The sequence below is a fragment of the Chinchilla lanigera genome, unplaced genomic scaffold, assembly GCF_000276665.1.
Source record: "Chinchilla lanigera isolate Chin_1 unplaced genomic scaffold, ChiLan1.0 scaffold00080, whole genome shotgun sequence".
NCBI lineage: Eukaryota > Metazoa > Chordata > Mammalia > Rodentia > Chinchillidae > Chinchilla > Chinchilla lanigera.
In genome coordinates this window covers 1,719,738-1,740,201 of record NW_004955481.1, presented here as the reverse complement: position 1 = coordinate 1,740,201, position 20,464 = coordinate 1,719,738, and the positions used below count along the sequence as shown (strand labels likewise).

At 42.4% G+C, this 20,464-nt stretch overlaps 1 protein-coding gene across 3 annotated transcripts in view; it reads right to left on the bottom strand.

The window, feature by feature from the left end:
• Crk (v-crk avian sarcoma virus CT10 oncogene homolog) overlaps positions 1 to 20,464 on the bottom strand; it is a 42,769-nt gene that overhangs the window by 8,162 nt on the left and 14,143 nt on the right. The window contains exons 2-3 of one of the 3 annotated variants that reach the window (XM_005402628.2): positions 19,064 to 19,599; positions 5,343 to 7,978 (exon numbers count right to left, since the gene is read on the bottom strand). In XM_005402628.2, coding sequence (XP_005402685.1) covers positions 7,841 to 7,978; positions 19,064 to 19,599 — 674 coding nt within the window. In that variant the 3' untranslated portion in view covers positions 5,343 to 7,840. Of the gene's footprint in view, positions 1 to 5,342; positions 7,979 to 19,063; positions 19,600 to 20,464 lie in introns of those variants that run through there. The other 2 variants (XM_005402630.2, XM_005402629.2) reach the window with 2 other exon arrangements.

Below are 20,464 nucleotides of genomic sequence, written 5' to 3'. Positions count from 1 at the left end.
GGGAAAAGGCCTGTTTCAAATTCTAGCTTCTAGCCCACCAAGTTGGTGTTTTGTCTTTCCACTAGGATGAAATTTACCACAAGTCATCCCAAACAACAAATGTTTTCCCTCAGTTCTTGCTTAAGTAAATGTCGGTCACCATGACAACAAAAAGACTGCTCTTCATCCTATGGCAGAACTTGTTAAGGAACAAGAAACAACTAGCTGGTTTAGATATTAATCTAATCCCACAGGCATGCTCAACAAGGGAAATGAAAAACTGGGGCAATTATTTATTCAAAAAAACGTGGAAGCATTTTGATTCTTGTGGAAGAAAATGTATGGGCAAAGAATTTAAGTGAATTTCCTCTTGTTACACGTTTTTTGGGGATAGGGACTTCTTTTTTTCTCTGAGTCATTTGGTTCCTAAAAGTATTCGGCCCCTCAATTCAGATGAGTTTTACTTCCAAGTCACTGACGTTAGGATGGGGTCATGCCATTAAACATTATGCAAAGACACAATTCCAAGGACTTTGCCCTTGTTAATTGCTCTCTCCAGTTGCTGCCTTTGGGATATATGATACAAAAAATACTAAAAGTTCTAAATGCTAACAGGATAAGAGATAATTTGAGTGTTTTTCTTTCTTTCTTTTTTTTTTTTTTTTCTTTTTTTGAGACAGGGTCTCACTATGTAGTTCAGGCTGAACTTGAACTATGTTGCCCCAGGCTAGCCTCGAACTCATGGTGATCCTCCAGCCTCAGCCTCCCAAGTGCTGGCTTTACAGGTGTATGCCACCATGCCAGGCTGTTTTTTCTTAATTTTTGAGACCAGGTCTTGCTAAGTCACTAAACTGCCCAGGCTGGGCTGGAACTTGTGATCCTCCTGCCTCAGCCCTGCAGAGTGCAGGGATTACAGGCACAGGCCACTGTGCCCCTCTCAACAGTTCGTCCTGCCTACTGTGAGCCAGGGTCTGGGGTGGACTCTGGGGATGTAATGAAGGAAACTGGATGCTGCTCTTGCCCTGCTGGAATTGAGCTACAGTTGAATAGAGGAGCTGGACTTAAATAATCACAGAAATACATAACTACAATCTGAGAGGAACATCATGAATGTAAATGATGCGAGTTATAAATGGGATTCCGGGGTTTAGGAATGGCAACTCTAAGGAAATACTTTTTTTCTTTTTGGTTTTTGAGACAGGGTCTCATTATGTAGCCCAGGCTAGCCTTGAAGGGATAGGGTCTCATTATGTAGCTCAGGCTAGCCTTGAGATCCTACTGCTTCAGCCTCTTGAATGGTGGGACTATAGGCATGTGCTAGGATCACCAGCAGAAAATGACTCCCTTGAAATAAGAGTAAGAGTTGCCGGGGAGAGGGAAGGGTTCTTGGAATGGGAAAGGGCTTGCCCTTCTAAAAGGCCCAAGTTTGCCAACTCACTGGCTGAAGAAAATGTCAGCCCAGCTATGTCAGACATTCTAGGGAATGGAGTTTTTCTTTTTGCAGTGTCGGGACTTAAATACAAGGCCTCACGCATCCAGAGGAAAAACTCCACCACTAAGATATAACCGCAATTTTTATTTATTTATTGATTGATTGATTGTCTTTTTGAGAGAGGGTCTCACTATGCAGTTCAGGCTGGCCTTGAACTCACAATGATCCTCCTGCCTCAGTCTCCCAAGTGCTGGGATTACAGGAGTGCACCACCACACCCAGCTGTTATTTATTTATTTTTAGACAGGATCTCACTGTAGCTCAGGCTGGCCTTGAACTCTACGTAGTCCAGGCTCATGGTGATCTTCCTGCCTCAGCCTCCCAAATGCTGGGCCGATGAGTGTCCACCACGTCTGGCTCAATTTTTCTTCTTTTTTTAGACAGGGTCTTGCAATCCTCGTACCTCAGCCTCGAAGTAACTGGGATTACAGGTGTACACCACTATCCTCAGGTGGAGACAGGGCAGGAGTGCAGCGGTCCAGGTGGCCTTGTGGGAAGTCATGCTGGTGCTCTGAAATGAACTGGGGTAAGACGACTAGGAAGGACACTGCAATGGGAAGATGGCTTAGATGACGTCCCAAGAGGCATGAAAGTGGGTGACAGAGGATTTCAATTAGAGCCACCAGGACCTATGATGAGTTGGACACGAGGGAGAACAAAGTTTGTAAGAAGTTAGCCAAACGACATTAACTTTTTTTTTTGAGATAGGGTCTCGCTATGTAGTCCAGGATGGCCTGGAACTCATGGTGATCTTTTTGCCTCAGCCTCTCGAGTGCTAGGATTACAGGTCACCACGCCCAGCAGCCAAGGAATATTAAGTGCAATAATCAAGGCTAGTAGTTGCTGAGCACTATGTATAATTTTGCATTCAGCTGAGGTGGCAAGGGGGTCTGAGGTCTAAACTGCACTCCCACCTGCACTTGTGCTGCCCTGAGCCTGGCCAAAACACCTTTTCAAAGCCACTAGTGGGCCTAGCGGGGGTTACAAACATCTTTCTTCCCTCCAGGATGTAACACCCTAAAATGGGTTCTTTCTTTCCCAGAATGAACAATGCACAATGGCAGTCTACTCCATATGAGCTACCACACTTAGAAGGCTATAATTTGAGCCAGGCGTGGTGGTGCAGACCTGTAATTCCACCTACCTTTGGACACAGCAGCAACACTAGGCAAGGAAGCCAAAGCTCTGCTGGAACCCCAGCTCCCAGGGGTACTGGGAATCCAGGGTCAGGTTGGAGGTGGAAGAGGGCCCAGCAGTACTGGGCCAGTATGGGATCCCGCACGAATGGCCAAGCAACCCCTGGAGTACACAAACCTGGAGCCTGGGACAGAGGTATCCAACGAACAGCTTACTGTACCCTTCTAGAGGCCAGACTCATCTTCCTCCTTAGCACTTCCCTAGCATAAAGGCGAAAGGAGGAGCCCACCTTCAACTTCACCTCAGGACTCCCACTTTTTCAGCTCCCTCCCTGTCCCACTTAGAACCCTCATAGTCACGTGCCCCAGGCACTTGAATTTTTTTTTTTTTTTTTTTTTTGTCTTTTTGATATAGGGTCTCACTATACAGTTCAGGCTGGCCTCGAACTCACAATGACCCTCCTGCCTCAGCCTCCCGAGTTCGAGTGCTGGGATTACAGGCGTGCATCACCACACTCAGCTCAGGCACTTGAAATGAAGGCTTAAAACTCCTAAAAATTTCCCTGCAGGGAATAGGGGGAAACTGAACAAGTCTCCACGTTTCCCTTCCCATTCCCAGAAAGCTGAAATGCAAAATTAACTCAAGGAGAGGAAAGCTGATCTGAGACAGTGTTTCTTTCACTATTTAGTGAACACTTGAGGGTCCCATTTTGCTAGGATTCAACACAGGTCTAAAATCTATGCAAATCACACCACCCACAGAAATGCTAAAAGGATTCCCTTGAACAAAAGTCATCTGGGTGCATATTCTGCTTGTTCTCCTTCTCCCCTGGTTTCACCAGCACAATTTTTTATTTTTAGTATTTTTGAGACAGGGCTTTGCTATGCACTTCAGACTGGCCTCAAACTTGTACTCATCCTCCTGCCTCAGCCTCCCAAGTGCTGGGATTACAGGAATGTGCCACCATGCCCAGCAACTATTTTTGAACCTCACTTGTATCCTTTTTTGTGATGCTGGGGATTAAACTCAGGGCCTAGTGCATGCTAGGCAAGTTACTTACTACTGAGCTACATCACCAGGTTTTGTTTGAAAACAGGGCCTACTATGCAGTCCTGGGCTCAAACGCACAAAAGTCCTCCTGCCTGTTTCCTGAATGCTGGCATTATAGGCATGTGTCACTATACCTGGATTTAAACTTTACTTCTTGATGTAATTGTCTCTCTACCTTCTCAATTTCTTCAGAACATGAGTGGCAAAATAGCTCCAAATTCTTAGCCCCCGCCACCAAAATTTTGGAACTATTTTCACATTCTTAAGGAGACCTCCTCTCACTTTTTTTTTTCTCTTCACTTCTCTAGGGGTTAAATTTCACCTCTAGATCAGGGTCAAAAACATGAATCATTATGAGTAGCCCAGACTGTGAAAGAGCCCAACATTCAAAAGGTTTTGGCAGTTTATTGAAAAAACCTGAAACAAATCCCCTCTTGTTAAATTGATGTATGTCAAACTTAGATCACTTTGGAGTAATTTTCCTTGTTCAATTTTGGGTGGACATACCACAATTTCTAGAGTAGTAACCAGATGTTATATTTTTCTTTTGGATGTTGTATTTTTGAATGTAAGGCAGAATACTGTATAAATAACAGGCAAAGAGCAGGGTCTGGTGTTGTACACCTGTAATTCTAGTACCCAAGAGGCTGAGGCAGGAAGAACACTGAGTTCAACACCAGCCAGGGCTACATAGTGAGTTCAAGTTTGGCATGTACTACATAGCAAGACCCCGCTTCAAAACAAAAACAAAAAAAGAACAGGCACAGTGAGACCACAAACTATGAACCTCTTGTATACACACACACATCCACGTCTCTGTACATGTCTTAAAGATGGCAAGAGTACAATGTTACTTTTTTGGTTGTTATTTCCAGTATTACCTACCCTGAGCATGTGCTACTTACATAACAAAGGAGAAATTAACCGGCTAGTTACACCAAGATTTTGAAGACCTATTGTCTAACATCCAAGTCTTTTTCTCTACAAATCTCCTACCAAATCCTTACATTTTTATGCCCATATATATCCATTTCTGGACAAGTTCGATGTCTTTCCAGGAAATTTCAGTTTCCAGATTTTTGTATACAGAATGATCTTCTTTATGCTTGTCTCAAATCATTATTTCATAATTTCTGGAGACCCTTTAAAATTATTACCAGTGATTAATCCCTCTTTTTCCTAATTTTTAGTTTTATGAGACAGTCTTTTTTTGTTTTCCTTTGAGACAGGGTCTCGCTATGTAGTTCAGATGGGCTTTGAACTTGCTTTGTAGCCCAGGCTGGCCTCAAACTCACAGTGATCCTCCTGCCTCAAACTCTTGAGTGCTGGGATTACAAGCAAGTGCCGCCAAGCGTGACTTTATCACACATTAATAATCATCCACAGCATATAATTGTTTATCTCATATGATTCTTCAAGGGGTAGTGAGGGTACATATATCCTATCCCCTACGAAAAAGATACAGTTCTTTTGCGACAAATATTCAAAGATTACTTTCAGCCGGGCGTGGTGGCGCATGCCTGCAATCCCAGTGCTCGGGAGGTTGAGGCAGGAGGATCATTGAGTGCAAGACCAGGCGGGGCTACAAAGTGAGCTCAAGGTCAGCCTGAACTGCACAGCGAGACCCTGTCTCAAAAAGACAAAAAAAAAAAAAAAAAGCGCAAAGGAAAAAATGATTACTTTCTCCAAATGATCACCAAGCCAAACATTTGGCCATATTTTTATTTACTACATATACTATAAACATATACAATACATGCTACAAAAAACATCTTTTAAAATTTAACTGTCAAGAAAGTGTATAGTGTTATAATACAATGGCACATGTTCATATTTTATTTCAAACTGGTTTGCTTATCACCCATTTCAAACCATTAATAGTGAAACGTTACTTGTGGATAATTAAAAATTATCTATTTGCATTATTAACAATAAACAATCCCAACAAATTAATAAGAATTAACATGTCAAATATTAGTATCCAAAAAAATGGGCTTTTGCTGAAATGATTATATAAAATATAGCAGCCAATTTCCGTTCACTTTGCTCTGTGACAATGTACATATGCACTTGAATAGTACTGTATCATTTGCATTTCTGGAAGATGTTTATAAGAAGTCCTTTGATTTCTTGAGGTCCAATATCTGCCACACCAGCCAAATCCAGCCCAACATTTCATATGATGCCTCTAGACAATCCAAGCAGAACTGAGAAATTCTTATGATTTGGGTAGAGCTGCATGTTCCACTAATATTACTTATAAAACAGACATTACAAGCCAATGAAGTCAAAGGCAAAAGAAAATACAAACATTCAAACCAGCTGAACAAGGGGCTTCTACAAATATTTTAGATGCCATACTTTCAGGAAAACAGGATTTAGCCATACTTTCAGGAAAACAGGATTTAATGTGTATTTGGATTTTACAGTATTTATGCTAAATGAAAATTTAACAAAGTAGTCAGATGGAATTACGTTGAATATTGCAAATCTGTTCATTCAACATTATTCAGCACCCACTATGTGCATTGCACTGTGCTAGCATTTTAAAAGTTGAACATTAATGTTTTATCAAGCATTACCTTAGTGTGAGGTAAAAATAAATTAGCGTCAGCTCATTAGTCACCTGTGATGATGCATGTAATCCTGTGCCAGCTGGTTCCCTGGGCCAAGTAACAAGCTTCTGCACTCCCCCATTCTCTCACACACATCTGCACACTGACTGTGTGCCAGGCAATGTGCTAGTCACTGCAATACCATGATCTGGTGTATGTTCAGAGAATGCAAATGTATATAACCTATGTAGGGCAACTAAAAAGTTACGTTATTTTTAAAAAATGAGGTCCAAAGCAAAGTATAAATTGTTTCTATTTATCATACCACATCAGAGACCAGTAAGTGCCTTTTATCAACTGGGAACTAACCTCTGTACATTTCAAGCCACAGCCTAAATAGCCAAGATCATTTTTGGTCTCATAGATCTATTCTTTGGAGCACCTGACCCCAAATAAATCACTTTTCACTTAAAAAGGTTTATAAACTAAACCTGAATATAAAGAAAATGAGTCAAAAATGAAGGCAGTTTATAATGTACTTCAAGAACTATTCTGGCCATGTAAAATGAATACTACCTAAGCAATTCATGATTGGTTCAAACATTTTTCAAAGCACTAACCCTACCCCCGAACTCATGTAATTCTAACTTGCTTTTTATACAAGTTGCACATAACGCAGAGGGCAGAATTTGACCCCAAAATCTTCCATGGAATATTACAAGTCATTGGTCCTCCCACTCCAAGCAGAATCTGAGAATTCTGAGTCTCCTACTAGGATAATGGCACTCAGGAGAAATGGCCCTGCAGGATCCCATCAGCCACGTGTCTCATCAGCTGCTGTAGCAGAGTGAACCCACTACTGACCCCTTGGGGGAAGGCAGAGAGCTGGGAGTTTGGCTGTCCACGTAGTGAATCCAATACTGGCTTAAAGCTATGCACTGAATAAAGTGCTCGGCACATCCTGTTTATCATCTGGAATGAAAATATATACTATCTAAAGATCAGCCTACTTGTAGGTCTGAGGGAAAAGAATGACAAAGGTTCAAAGAATCCCAAGAAAGAATATGAAGCATTGACTGGAAGGAAGACAAATGCCTCTAGTAGTGTTCTCAGAATTCTCAGGATTTGAAATGTCAGAATGAGTCATACAATGGTCATGTTCCATAAATGAAAAAGCAATCCCGCTGGGCACTATTCACATGGTGCATGATTACTTCATGGGGGTGGAAGGGAACAGTCTATTGCCATTTGATAGTACGGTTTCAGAATGAAAACAAAACCACTGGGTAAATCAGGGTAAGCAGTGCAACAGTCCTCTCCTGCCCATCGGTTTTCCACAGGTTGATTTGCATTGCCAGAGAAAGGAGGCAAGTCACCTATCCCTTCTGATACAAGCATGGTCTCCACCACCTAAAACGGCTGACTCAGAAGTTAGCCACATAAGCCCTCCAGTTTCGTACCCTGAATACATGAAATTAGAGTGGAGTAGTTCACTAAAAAGGGTCACAGGTAACAACAGAGTGCTTATATTTAACTAGACTGCTTTTGACACCTGTAAAAAATTGTATAGATGGCAATAGAAAAAAAAAGATTGTTCCCATCTGTCAGCAAAACTGTTGAGCTATACTCAGCTGAAGTCCTCATCAGGGTTCTGTTGATCCAGCAGACGGACATGTGTGAAAGGGAAGTGACCTCGTTTGCCATTACACTCCCCTTCCCACTGACCACTCACATTAATCTTCGTAACCTTTACCAGCTCACCGACCTGCAGGAGGAGAATAAGGAGAGCACTTTATTTCCAGTTAAGAATATAAGGTGAAAAACTCCATTCTCTGGCATACCCTGCCCATGTGATTGCTCTACAGCTGATGTTACAGAAATGACTATTCACTACCTCCCCACCCCAGCCACCAGACTGATTATTTGTGGTTAATATAGGCAGAAGGCAGAAGTGTTTTTAGCAGTACAGAGAGTAGAAAGGATCCTACAAACTATACTTCAATGTCTGTAATGCCAATCTAACTGAAGTAGTACTCCTCTTTGTCCCCACTACGTTCAGCTTCCTGCCTGGCCCACAGGGCCCAGCCAAGGGGAAGACACCTTGCCCCCTCACTGGCATGTAACAAGGGTACAATCCCCCAGCTCACTCTTGCACAAACATCTTGGCCTGCTACTATTTGCACTGCAGCAAGAAATCATGGTAAGCACACTTCATTTGGCCTCAGAAAATGAACTAAAAGTGTTCCTTTACTTTCTAACCAAGGCAAGCCTTTTCCATTGGGCAGGTACAGATCAAAACTCTAAATCTGTTCAACTCCCTGCAAGCCCCTACCTTCTCCCACACCTACCAAGAGACCTATGCCCAGCTTAGCCTTCAATAATGAACGTTTAAAAATACCCAATGAGGGACCAAAACCTTACCTCCCAAGAGCTGGTATTACAGACATGTACAACCATGCCCAGCAAAGATCAAATTTTAATATAGGATACCTCTACAGCCTTTATAGCCACCACACGAAACTCAACTTGTAAACCCAACACTTGGAAGGCTGAGGCAGGAGGATCACTGCAAGTTCAAGGCCAACCCAGGCTACCTAGTAAGTTCAAAAGTAGCATGGACTACATAAAATGACCCTGTCTCAAAAAAAAGAAATTTAAGAGAATGTCTGATAATGGATTCACCCTGTGGCAAAATACTGAAAAACAGTGAGATAGACCCCAGATGTCACTGGACTGAAGAGCCTCATGACTACTCTTCAATCATTAGCATTTCAGATCTGAGCACCCAAGTGGCTTGTAAGTATCATTGTTCCTTTGGTTTCATGAAATCACTATTTACTGGACAATATTTTATATATTCTTTTCTTTTTTTTTTTTGGTACCAGGAATCGAACTCAGGACCTTGTGCTTGCCAGGCAGGCGCTTGTGCCACTGAGCTATATCCCCGGCCCTAGAATATTATTATTATTATTTTTCTTTCTTTCTTTCTTTTTTTTGGAGACAGGGTCTTGCTACTTTGCCCAGGCTGGCCTTGAACTCATGACACTCTTGCCTCAGCCTCTCAAATGCTGGGATTGCTGATGTGAGCCACCACACTAAGCTTCAATTATTATTTTTTCTTTTTATTTCTTTTGTCTTTTTGAGACAGGGCCTCACTATGCAGTTCAGGTTGGCCTTAAACTTACTTATGTAGCCTAGGCTGGCTTCAAATTCACAACAATCCTCCTGCCTCAGCCTCCCAAGTGCTGGAATTACAGGAATGCCCCACTATGCCTGGCGCTTATTTTTTCTTTTTTGGTACCATGGAATAAACCCAGGGGTGTTCTGCTACTAAGCTACATCCCCAGACATTTTTGAGTGAGGGTTTTGCTAAATTCCTAGGCTGGCCTTGAACTTATGTCCTTCCTGCCTTACCCTCTAGAGCGCCTGGGATTAGAAGTACACCACCATGCCTGGCTCAAATTATGCTCCAATCTTCATAATAACCCTGCAAGACAGGAACTCTTTTTTTATTTTATAGAGAAGAAAATGGCAGTTCAGAGCAATTACATGACAACTGAGTTCATGTAGCCAGTAGCCAGTTATTTGAGCCCAGAACTATCTGGCTGCAAAGCCCATTCGTCTCTCTCTAGTTTTGGTGGTACCATGGATTGAACCCAGACTTTCACACTGAACTATATTCCTAGTCCACTTTTTCTTTGAGACAGGGTCTCAGTAAGTTGCTAAATTTCCCAGGCTGGGCTTGAATTTGCAATCCTCCTGTCTCAGCCTCCCAGAGTAGTGGAATTACAGGCGCTTAGCATTTTACCAAGCTCCATTTAAACTCTTTATATCAAACCAAGAACTTTCAAACTATATTCAGACCCTAGAAGTTCCCTAAGAATGTCTCTAGGGCAACTACTATCCAAAGCTAACTCACGTCCAGGCCCAGAGGCTCTTCTACAACCAGCCTGATCACTCTCATGGAAGGAAGAGCTCTCCTGCTGGGCAGTGTGTCATTTTTTTCTTTCTTTTTTCTTTTTTTGAGACAGGATCTTACTATGTAGTTCAAGCTGGCTTCATGGTGATCCTCCTGCCTCAACAGCTCACACTGGGATTAGAGGTGTTGGCCATCACAGCCTAGGAAACTATCTGAAAACCACACAGGTGGGCTGAGTGGGTCACTGAGAAAAGCAGGACAGTGGGTCACTGAGAAAAAGGGAATAAAGAGATAAGTAATAAGAGCTAGCATAGTGGTACACATCTGTAATCCCAGCACTTGGGAGGCTAAGGCAGGAGGATCGTTTGAGGCCAGCCTGGGCTACAAAGCGAGCTCAAGGTGAGCCTGAACTGCATAGTGAGACCGTCTCAAAAAGACACATACACAAAAAAGTATTAAGAGCTGGGCATGGTGCATGCCTGTAATACCAACACTTGGCTACAAAATGAGTTCAAGACTAGCTTGAGACTAGCTTAAGGGGCTGGGGATACAGCACACCAGGTATAAGCACCTGCCTGGCAAGCACAAGGTCCTGAGTTCGATACCCAGTACCCAAAAATGAAAAAAAAAAAAAGACTAGCTTGACCTGCATATAGTGAGACCCTGTCTGAAAAAGACAAAAATGTATTAAATTAGATCTTCAGATATGACAGTCATTTTGGTTTTTTGTTTTGTTTGAGATAGGGTCTAGCTATAGAGATCAGGCTGGCCTTAAGCTCATGATCTTCCTGCCTCACCCTGAGACACTAAGGGTGCAGTGAACCAAGAAAATTTCCAGTCTATTTCCTACATTGTTATGGCTGACAATGAGTTCCCCCAAAATAGAGATATTCAAACAGATGTTAAGGCAGGCCTGCAGTAAGTCCCTATCTCAACAACAGCAAATCTTTGTAAAGATAACAAAAGGCCTGTCTTTAATGCCTGAGAGTCTGAGAGCCAGTTCTATTACTTCCAGAGTCCCTTCCTAATGCAATTCTGAAGGTGATATCCAAAGCAAATGCTTGGGGAAGTAGATACTTATCTCAATGAACAATATAGATTTTTTTTTTGGTACCGGCAATCGAACTCAGGACCTTGCGCTTACCAGGCAGGCTCTTGTGCTGCTGAGCTATATCTCCAGCAGATTTTTTTTTAAAAGACAGGGTCTCCCTATGTACCTCAGGCTGACCTCCAACTTGGGGCAATCCTCCTGCTTCAGCCTCTCAAGTGCTGGGATTACAGGCATGTGTCACTATGCCTGGCTAGTACAGAAAATTAAGTGCTATTGTTCCAGAAAAAGACAAACTGCATACATCAAAGGCTTGCCACTCATATCCCCGTAACTTCCAGTCTCATTTTTCCCCCTTATCAAATGTATATGGCAGCCAGGCATAGTGGCGGTATGCCTCTAATCCCAGCACTCAGGAGGCTGAGACAGGAGGATTGTTGCGAATTCGAGACCTGCCTGGGCTACAAAGTGAGCTGAAGGCCAGCCTGAACTACATAGCAAGAGCTTATCTCTAAAAAAAAAAAAAGAAAAAAAGGTACATGGCAGAAGGGCCTCATTTCAACATTCCATACACAGGTCAAAAGGCTGAAACAGCTAAGGTTTCACAGAGTTCCACACACAGGTACATGTAGTCACTGAAGCATCACTAAGGTCCTAAAGTACTTTACACTTTCCCTATGTGTACCACAAAGAAAAGATCTAAGCCTTAGAATATTCATATAGTCTCAACTCTTCCCTATTTTTTTTTTTTGGTTTTGGTTTTGGTTTTTTCTCAGGTATCAGGAACCGAACTCACGACCTTGCACTTGCCAGGTAGGCGCTTTGCCGCTGAACTAAATCCCCAGCCCCTCAACTCTTCTCTATTGAAGGCAAAATGCCAGATTTCTGAATCACAGAATGGATGTTATATAATTAGTGTATTAAAAAAAAAAAGGATTGTTCTAGCCAACCTAAAGAGGCATAAAATAAACTTTAATAGCCACATTTGCAGAATAAGATTTATTATGATACTAGCTTCCAAGATGCCATGAAACAAAAAGTTGGAATCTAAGGTCAAAAACTGGAAAGTACCTCTGTACTGTTCTACTGTTAATTTTTCCTTCAAAACACTTAGTATGAACTTGATACAGCAGTGTATGTTGTGCCTGTAACCTCAGCACTCTGGAAGACTGGGGCAGGAAACAGGTTCAAGCCCATCCTGAACTGCATAGTGAGACCCTGTCTCAAAAAACAAAACAAACAAACCAAAACACAAACATTCACCCACCCATCCATCCATCCAATCCATCTTTCTTTTGAAACAAGGTCTCACTGAGTTGCCCAGGGACCACTTGAACATGTGATTCTCCTACCTCAGCCTCCCTCAGTGCTGGGATTATCAATGTGGCCTACCACACTTGATTATGTGAATTATTTTAATGTCTGTCTTTGTTAGCAGCAGATGATATCTTGGTTTTTTTTGATAGGATCTCACTATGTTGTCCAGGGTGGCCTCGAACTCCTAACAATCTTCCTGCCTCAATCTCCCAAGCGTTCAGATTACAAGTGTGCACCACTGGGCCGGGGATATAGCTCAGTGGCACAAGTACCTTCCTGGCAAGCGTAAGTTTATGAGTTCCGATTCCCGGTCAAAAAAAAAAACAAGTGTGCACCACTACACCTGACTAGGTGTGCGTTTCTTTTTCTTTTTTTTTTTTTTAAATGTTCTTTGTTTGTTTGTTTTTCTCGTACTGGGAATTGAACTCACGACCTTGTGCTTGCCAAGCAGGCCCTGTGCCACTGAGCTAAATCCTCAGCCCTTTTTCTTTTTTTTTTGTGGGCGGCGGGGGAGGTGCTTTCCAATACCAGGAACTGAACTCAGGACCTTGCGCTTGCCAGGCAGGTGCTGTGCCACTGAGCTAAATCCCCAGCCCCTAGGTGTGCGTTTCATCTATAGCTGTTTTCCTACATAGTATGGCTCACTGATTAGCCCACAGAACTATAGTGGGGAAAGGAATAACCCTAGTATCTTTATTACCTAGAGGTAATCTTTCCATAGCTTTTATTCCTGCTAGAGAAATCTAGTGGGTGGAGAAAGAAAAAATATCTCATAATTTATATTCTACTGATGACTCTAATCACAGAAAATATGCCTTTCAGGAAACATCTATATTTAAGATGAAGTAAGGTGATCTTATTTTGTGAGACCCAAGTCTCACTATGTAGTCCATGCTTGCTCTGAACTTGCAGTGATCTTTCTGCCTCAGCCTCCTGAGTCCTGAGATTATACACATGGACCACCATACCTGATAGTATTTTTTTGGTACCAAGAATCAAACTCAGGACCTTATGCTTGCCAGGCAGGAGCTTGTGCTGCTGAGCTATATCCTCGACCTAAAACTTACTTTTTTTAAAGCGCAGAAACTCTTTCTTCAAAGAACATTTTAGGAGCTGGGGATTTAGCTCAGCAGCACAGTGCCTGCTTGGCAAGTGCAAGGTCCTGAGTTCGATTTCCAGTACCGGAAAACAAACAAAGAACATTTTACAGAGACCCCCAAAATTTAACAGAGTTAATAAGAGCTGTGCTAAGCTGCACATGGTGGCACATACCTACAATGCCAGCAATCTGGGAGGCTGAGTCAAGAGGATGGCAAATTCAAGCCCAGCCTGGGTAATTTAGCATTTTAGTAAGACCTTGTCTCAAAATAAAATATATGGGTTAGCTCATTGCTAAGATCCTGTGTTCAATTCCTAATACCACTACAACAAAAACAAACAGCAATTCTGGGTACGCTACGTGTGGTGGTACACTTCTGCAATCCTAGAATTCCAGATGCTAAGGCAGGAGCTGATTCCAGTTCAAGGCCAGCCTAAACTACACAGCGAGACCTTGTCTCAAAAACAAAAACCCCAAGAATGAGAGAGAGAGGGCGGAGGAGAGAGAGAGACAAAGAGACAGGAAAGAAACAAAAAGAAAGAAGGAAAAAAGAGGGAAGACAAGCAACTGGTTTGATTAAAGTCAGACCATGGGTCAAATATATTATTTCCAGGTACTGACAAATTCTAAAGTTAAATGATAAGCTGGGCGTGGTGGTGCAAGCCTGTAATCCCAGCACTCGGGAGGCTGAGGCAGGAGGATTGTTGCGAGTTTGAGGTCAGCCTGGGCTACAAAGTGAGTTCAAGGTCAGCCTGAACTGCAGTGAGACCCCAAAAGAGACCAAAAAAAAAAAAAAAAGATTTGGTTCCTCTTCTTTCTCCCTGAGCTGGCTTTTTAAATAAAGTTGCCTTCTTTGTCTCAAATTAAATGATTCAAATCTATCCAAGTTAACCCTGGCCTAGAGGTGTTTCTTAGTGGGAGAGGGCTTGCCTAGCATGTCTAAGGCCCTGGTTTAATCCCAAACATGGGAGAGGGGAAGAGGTGCACAAACTCGGGATGGCAGTGCATTCCAGCATTCTTCTGGGAGGCTGAGGCAGGAGGACCACCTGAAGCCAGCGTGGGCTAGCTAGTGAGTTGAAGGCCAACATGAATTGCACAGTAAGATCCTATCTCAAAACAAACCAACCAACCCAAACTGAAAACACTAAAATGTAAAAAGTACCTAAGTAGTTTACAGATCTGGATTTATAGTGGGTCAAATAAGATATCATATGAGACATACATACACATACTGATTTATGTCAGTGTGTGTGTGTGTATCTGCATCTGCACTACTGGGGAATGAACTCAGGCAGGGCCTTTGCACTAAGTTATATCACTCGCCCTTTTTTACATTTCATTTTGAGACAGAATTTGGTAAGTTGCCCAGGCTGGGCTGGAACTTGTGATTCTCCTGCCTCAACCTCCCAGAATGCTGGGACTATAAGCATGTGCCACCACACCTGGGTATGAACGTTTTTTGGTTTTTCCAGAATGCTAAGGCCAAAAGCTAGAATCTCATTTCCGAGGCTCACAGCAATCAGAAGAAGGTATCTGTTGTGATGAAAAACCAGACCTAAGAAGAAAATTGTGCCTACCTTCTCAGACAGCACAAATGAGGATACACTGTCAATGAAACCCCACTATAACTTGCATCAAGAAAGGCAGAAGAGGCTGGGCATGCTGGCACATGCCTGTAATCCCAGCACTTGGGAGGCTGAGGCAGGAAGATCGTTGGGAATTCGAGACCAGCCTAGACTACACAGTGAGCTCAAGATCAGCCTGAGCTGCATAGCGAGACCCTGTCTCAAAAAGACAAAAAAAAAAAAAAAAAAAAAAAAAAAAAAAAAAAAAAAAAAAGAAGGGCAGAAGTATTTTTTTGTCTTTTTAAGGCAGGGTGTCGCTATGCAGCCCAGGCTGGCCTCAAACTCAACAGCAATCCTCTTGCCTCAGCCTCTCAAGTGCTGGAATTAATTATAGGGCTATACCATCACGCCTGGCTCAGAAGACTATTATAAAAGGAAAGAACCACAAATTTAACCTGGACTTGGTAGAAAGGTAAGGATGCAGAGCTAGGTGAACCTCATATTTCTACAAGCAATTAGTTTGAATCATTCAGTTTGTTTGTTTTTAAGATAGGGTTTTGCTAAATTGTCCAGGTGGGTCTCAAACTTGAGATCCTCCCACCTGAGTTTTAGGAGAAGCTAGGATTACAGTGAGAACCATCACTCCCAACTTCAACCTATTTTAACATCATTTATTCCCATGTATTAAATAAAAGGTATTTATCAATAAGGATATTTAACGGCTGGGGATTTAGCTCAGTGGTGCAGTGCCTGCCTGGCAAGCATGAGGTCCTGAGTTTGATTCCTGGTACTGTCCATAAAAAAGATGTTTAAACTGGGTGTGGTGGCGCAACGCCTGTAATCCCAGCACCAAGGTAGGAGGACTGGCATGAGTTTGAGACCAGCCTGAGCTACAAAGTGAGCTCAAGGCCACACTGAACTGCATAGTGAGACCCTGCCTCAAAAAGACCCGGGGGTGGGGTGGGGGGGGGAAGAAGTCTAAGATCCTCTTTAGCACTACAATTCTATGATGTTAAACATGTTTTAGCATCATGTTTTAAAGCTATTATTTAGGGTATTTATTCTAATTTTTTTTTTTTTAGTCTTTTTGAGACAAGGTCTCGCTATGCAACTCAGGATGGATTTGAACTTACTTTCTAGCCAGGGTGTTCTCAAATTTGCAACAATCCTGATCCTCCTGCCTCAGCCTCCTTAGTGCTGGGATTACAGGCATGCACCACCTTGCCTGGCTTCGTCTTTTTTTTTTTTTCCCCTGTACCGGGAATCGAACTCATGACCTTGCACTTGCCAGGCAGGTGCTGTGCCACTGAGCTAAATCCCCAGCCTCCTTTTTTGGTCTTTTTTGTTATTCTAATTTTCAAGAGATCTTCTCCAGCAATAAATGTATGTGGCTCTAAACCAAAATAAAACTTGTTGAAATCATGAACTAGTTTTTGATTCAAACCTTTGTTTTTTTTAAGATTTTATTTCACAGCAAGAAGATCAACTTAACCATTTTTGTTCATTAAAACTCTCGGTCAGTGCAGGTATCATTAAAAATAATTCTCTGCTGGGCATGAGAGCACATGCCTATTATCCCAGCATTTGAAAGGCCGAGGCAGGAAGATTATCAGTTTGGGCCAGCACTGGCTACATAAAGAGTTCAAGGCACACCTGGACTACCTAGTGAAACTGTGGCTCTAAAGAATCTCTTTGACTGGCATGGTGGTGCACACCTATAATCCTAGGAACTGTGGAAGGCTGAGTCAAGAGGACTGCAAGTTTGAGCCCAGCTCCCCCCCCCCCCGACCAAAAAAGCGTGGTGGTACATCTCTATCACCTCAGCGTTCTGGGAGTCTGAGGCAGGAGGACTGCAAATTCAAGCCACCCTGGGCAATTCTGCAACTTAGCAAGAGAGATCCTATCTCAAAATAAAAAATAAAAAGGACTGAGGGCATGTAGCTCAGTATAAAGGTGTTTGGTTCAATCCCCAGTACTGCAATAAATAAAGAAAAGAGAAAAAGAAAAAGGACAAAGACCTGGTGCTGCAATTCATTGCAAAGGCTCTGGGTTCAAGTCCCAGTATCACTATCTCTCTATCTCGTTGAGAAAGGAAATGCTAATGGAAGCAAAATTAATGTGGTTAACTGTGGTAAGCTATTTGTTCTATGATGCTACTTTTGTTGTTGTTTTTTTTTTTCCGGTACCGGGAATCAAACGGATGACCTTGTGCTTGCCAGGCAGGCACTGTGCCGCTGAGCTAAATCCCTAGCCCTATGATGCTACTTTCATACTCCAGCCCAGCAGTAATGAGGCCTGTAATAACTGTCAAGCATCCCATTTATCATGCCATAGCACCATGTTAGGTGAACTTATTATACAATTCATTTCTAATAAAAATAGAGACTTTTTTGGTTTTGTTTTTTGAGATAAGGTCTTGCTGGGTAGTTCAGGCTGCCCTTGAACTGCAGCTCAGGCTGACCTTGAATTTGTGATGATCCTCTTGCCTCAGCCTCCCAAGTGCTGGGATTACAGGCATGTACCACCACATCTGGTGTAGAGACTTTTTTGGATTTTTCTGGGTACCGGGAATCGAACTCAGGACCTCAAGCTTGCCACGCAGGTGCTGTGCTGAGCTATACCCCTGGCCCTAGAAATATTTTTAATATACAACATGATTTCAAAACACACAAACTGCCAGTGGTGGTGGTACACACCTGTAATCCCAGTCTAGCAAATTCAACTAAACCTTCTGTGTATCCACTAGATCAGAAACTAAAAGAAAAATTTCATACCCAGTAATATTCAAAATTAATTCAAATAAATTCAAGCTCATAGCCAGGCATGGTGGCACACGCCTGTAATCCCAGCACTCGGGAGGCTGAGGCAGGATGATTGTTCCAAGTTTGAGGCCAGCCTGGGCTACAAAGTGAGCTCAAGGTGAGCCTGAACTGCATAGCGAGACCTTGTCTCAAAAAGACAACAAACAAACAAACAAATAAAAAAATTCAAGCTCATTCTGTGGACGAACACTCCCATTTAATCACAGATCAATTCCTATTCTTTACTATAGTAACTGGATCCAAAGAAAAAAGTCAGACAAAACACCAACACTTTGATCTCTTCACAATTAGAGATAAAAGGCAAAAATTAATTTCTTAGAACTACCTTCTTGTCTATTGTGTGTATGTTTGTTGGTACCAGGAATTGAACACAGGACCTTGTGCTTGCCACGCAGGTGCTTGTGCCACTGAGCTATATAAACAACAAAGACCAGGTAAATCTGGTGCTTCCTGGAATGAACACTTTCAGGTATGTGGTCTGGATCTCTTCATGTCTGTATTACACTTCACTGTTTCCTCCTGATTTTTTCTTCCCACAGGATGAAACCTCGAATCTTGTGCATGCGACTAATTAAGTACCTCACAACTGCACTCCATCTCTAGCTGCTCCCCTTCATTCCTGACAAACACAATTAAACTAAGGAACCTCATACCCCCTGAAGTGAAAGAGTTTGCTTTCACTTCAGTACTTTGCTAGAGGCCACTTTTACTCAAATCTGTGTGAACCCATCTTCTTTCAGACAATGACAAACAGAAAGCAAAGAAAGAGATTAAAATACAGATGAGCAAAAATATTGTAGGTTAATTTCTATAAACGCAGATGGTGTTATTAAAGTAGTCGAAGTATGTTTAGTAGATCAATCAGAACATTCAGTTATACAGCTTTAAGTTTACTCATTGCAAAATTGGTTTTCTATAAAGAGAAAACCAACGTTAAATGCCAAAATCAGTACTTAATAGTTTGACATTTACAACATCAAAATGCTGGTGCTGATTTCAGCATTCCTACAAAGCTCTAAGAGGTCTGAAAGGGAGACCCTGTAGCAGATCTCTTCTTTCTACATTTTACATATTATGTACCTCCAAAGCCAAGGCTGTCTTGTCGTAGGCATTAGGGACTCGCTTCTGGATAACCCTGGCATAAATGGGCCCATTCTGGAGGTTAGGGAGCGGAGTGTTGACGCTGGGTTGGGCATAGGGCCCAGGCTCCGGCCCACCCAGTGGCTGTGGGTGGGAACCCTCCTGGTTACCTCCAATCAGAGCCGATACTGAGGCGGAGGAAGGTCTATACTTCTCCACGTAAGGGACTGGAATCATCCCTCTCTTGCCTTCGCTGTCCTCTGCATTCCACCACTGTTCTTCAGGTTTATCCCGGATTCTCAGGATGTCTCCTTTCTTAAAGGGAAGATCTTCTTCATCATTCCCATTAAAGTCAAAGAGGGCTCGCACATATTCTGCCTCCTCCTGCCTGAGAATCACTCCACTACCCTGCCTGGATCTGGAAACTGGTTCTATCAATGTTGTAGTGTCCAAATAGTGAATTTTGTAGAATTCCAGTAAAGCAGGCAAGGAATCAAACTCTTGATCTCCTATTCGGAGTCTGGAAGGGTTCATTCCTAGAAAAAAAATAGTAAAGTGTTATTTAAAGTTGTGCTATACTGAAGATGAAATGTAAATTCTAAGCATTTTTTCCATACACATTTAGTCAATATTTAATCTTCAAAAAATATCCCCTTCTCTTCACAGCAAATCGACATCACGCTCTGAAGATGAAACACCCCTGGGAAGAAAGATGTCCATCAGCACTGCCCCTAGAGAAGGAAGAGAGGACCATGACAAACCTGGCCTACTGGCACGCTCACACTAGGTCAAGACAGCACGACACAAGAGTTTTTCATTCATTCTCCCACTATGCTCTGTTGCTACTCCACTTACAGAGTAGCACCAGATTCAATTTTGTTGCAATCTTCTTTTCAACCTCAGCAAAGTCAGCAAGCTCTCCTGTTGCACAGGTCCCAGCATCTGTTCCAGGAAAAGGTAGAGAGAGCATGGGGTCCACACTGAGCTCATACAATCATTCTCTTTAGTTCTAGAATGTACAATTCCAAAGAACAAACAAGACATTTTAAGATTACTTTTTAATCTTAGTTTGTTGACTGATAACTGAAAAAATTTAATTAGACAGAAAAACCAAGGAACTGAAAAAGAGAAACTAAGACTCTTAACTGTGGTGAGGCACAGCGGTGTACACCTGTAACCCCAGATCATAGAGAAGCTGAATTCTTTAGTAAGACCCTGTTTAAAAAAACAAAAACAATCCCATGCTGTTTAAAAATTAATTCCTGCTGGGTATGGTGGCGCACACCTATAATCCCAGCGTTGGGGAGGTTGAGGCAGGAGGATCACTGTGAGTTTGAATCCAGCTGGGGATACAGAGTAAGTTCATGGCTAGCCTGAACTACATACACAGCGAGACTGTCT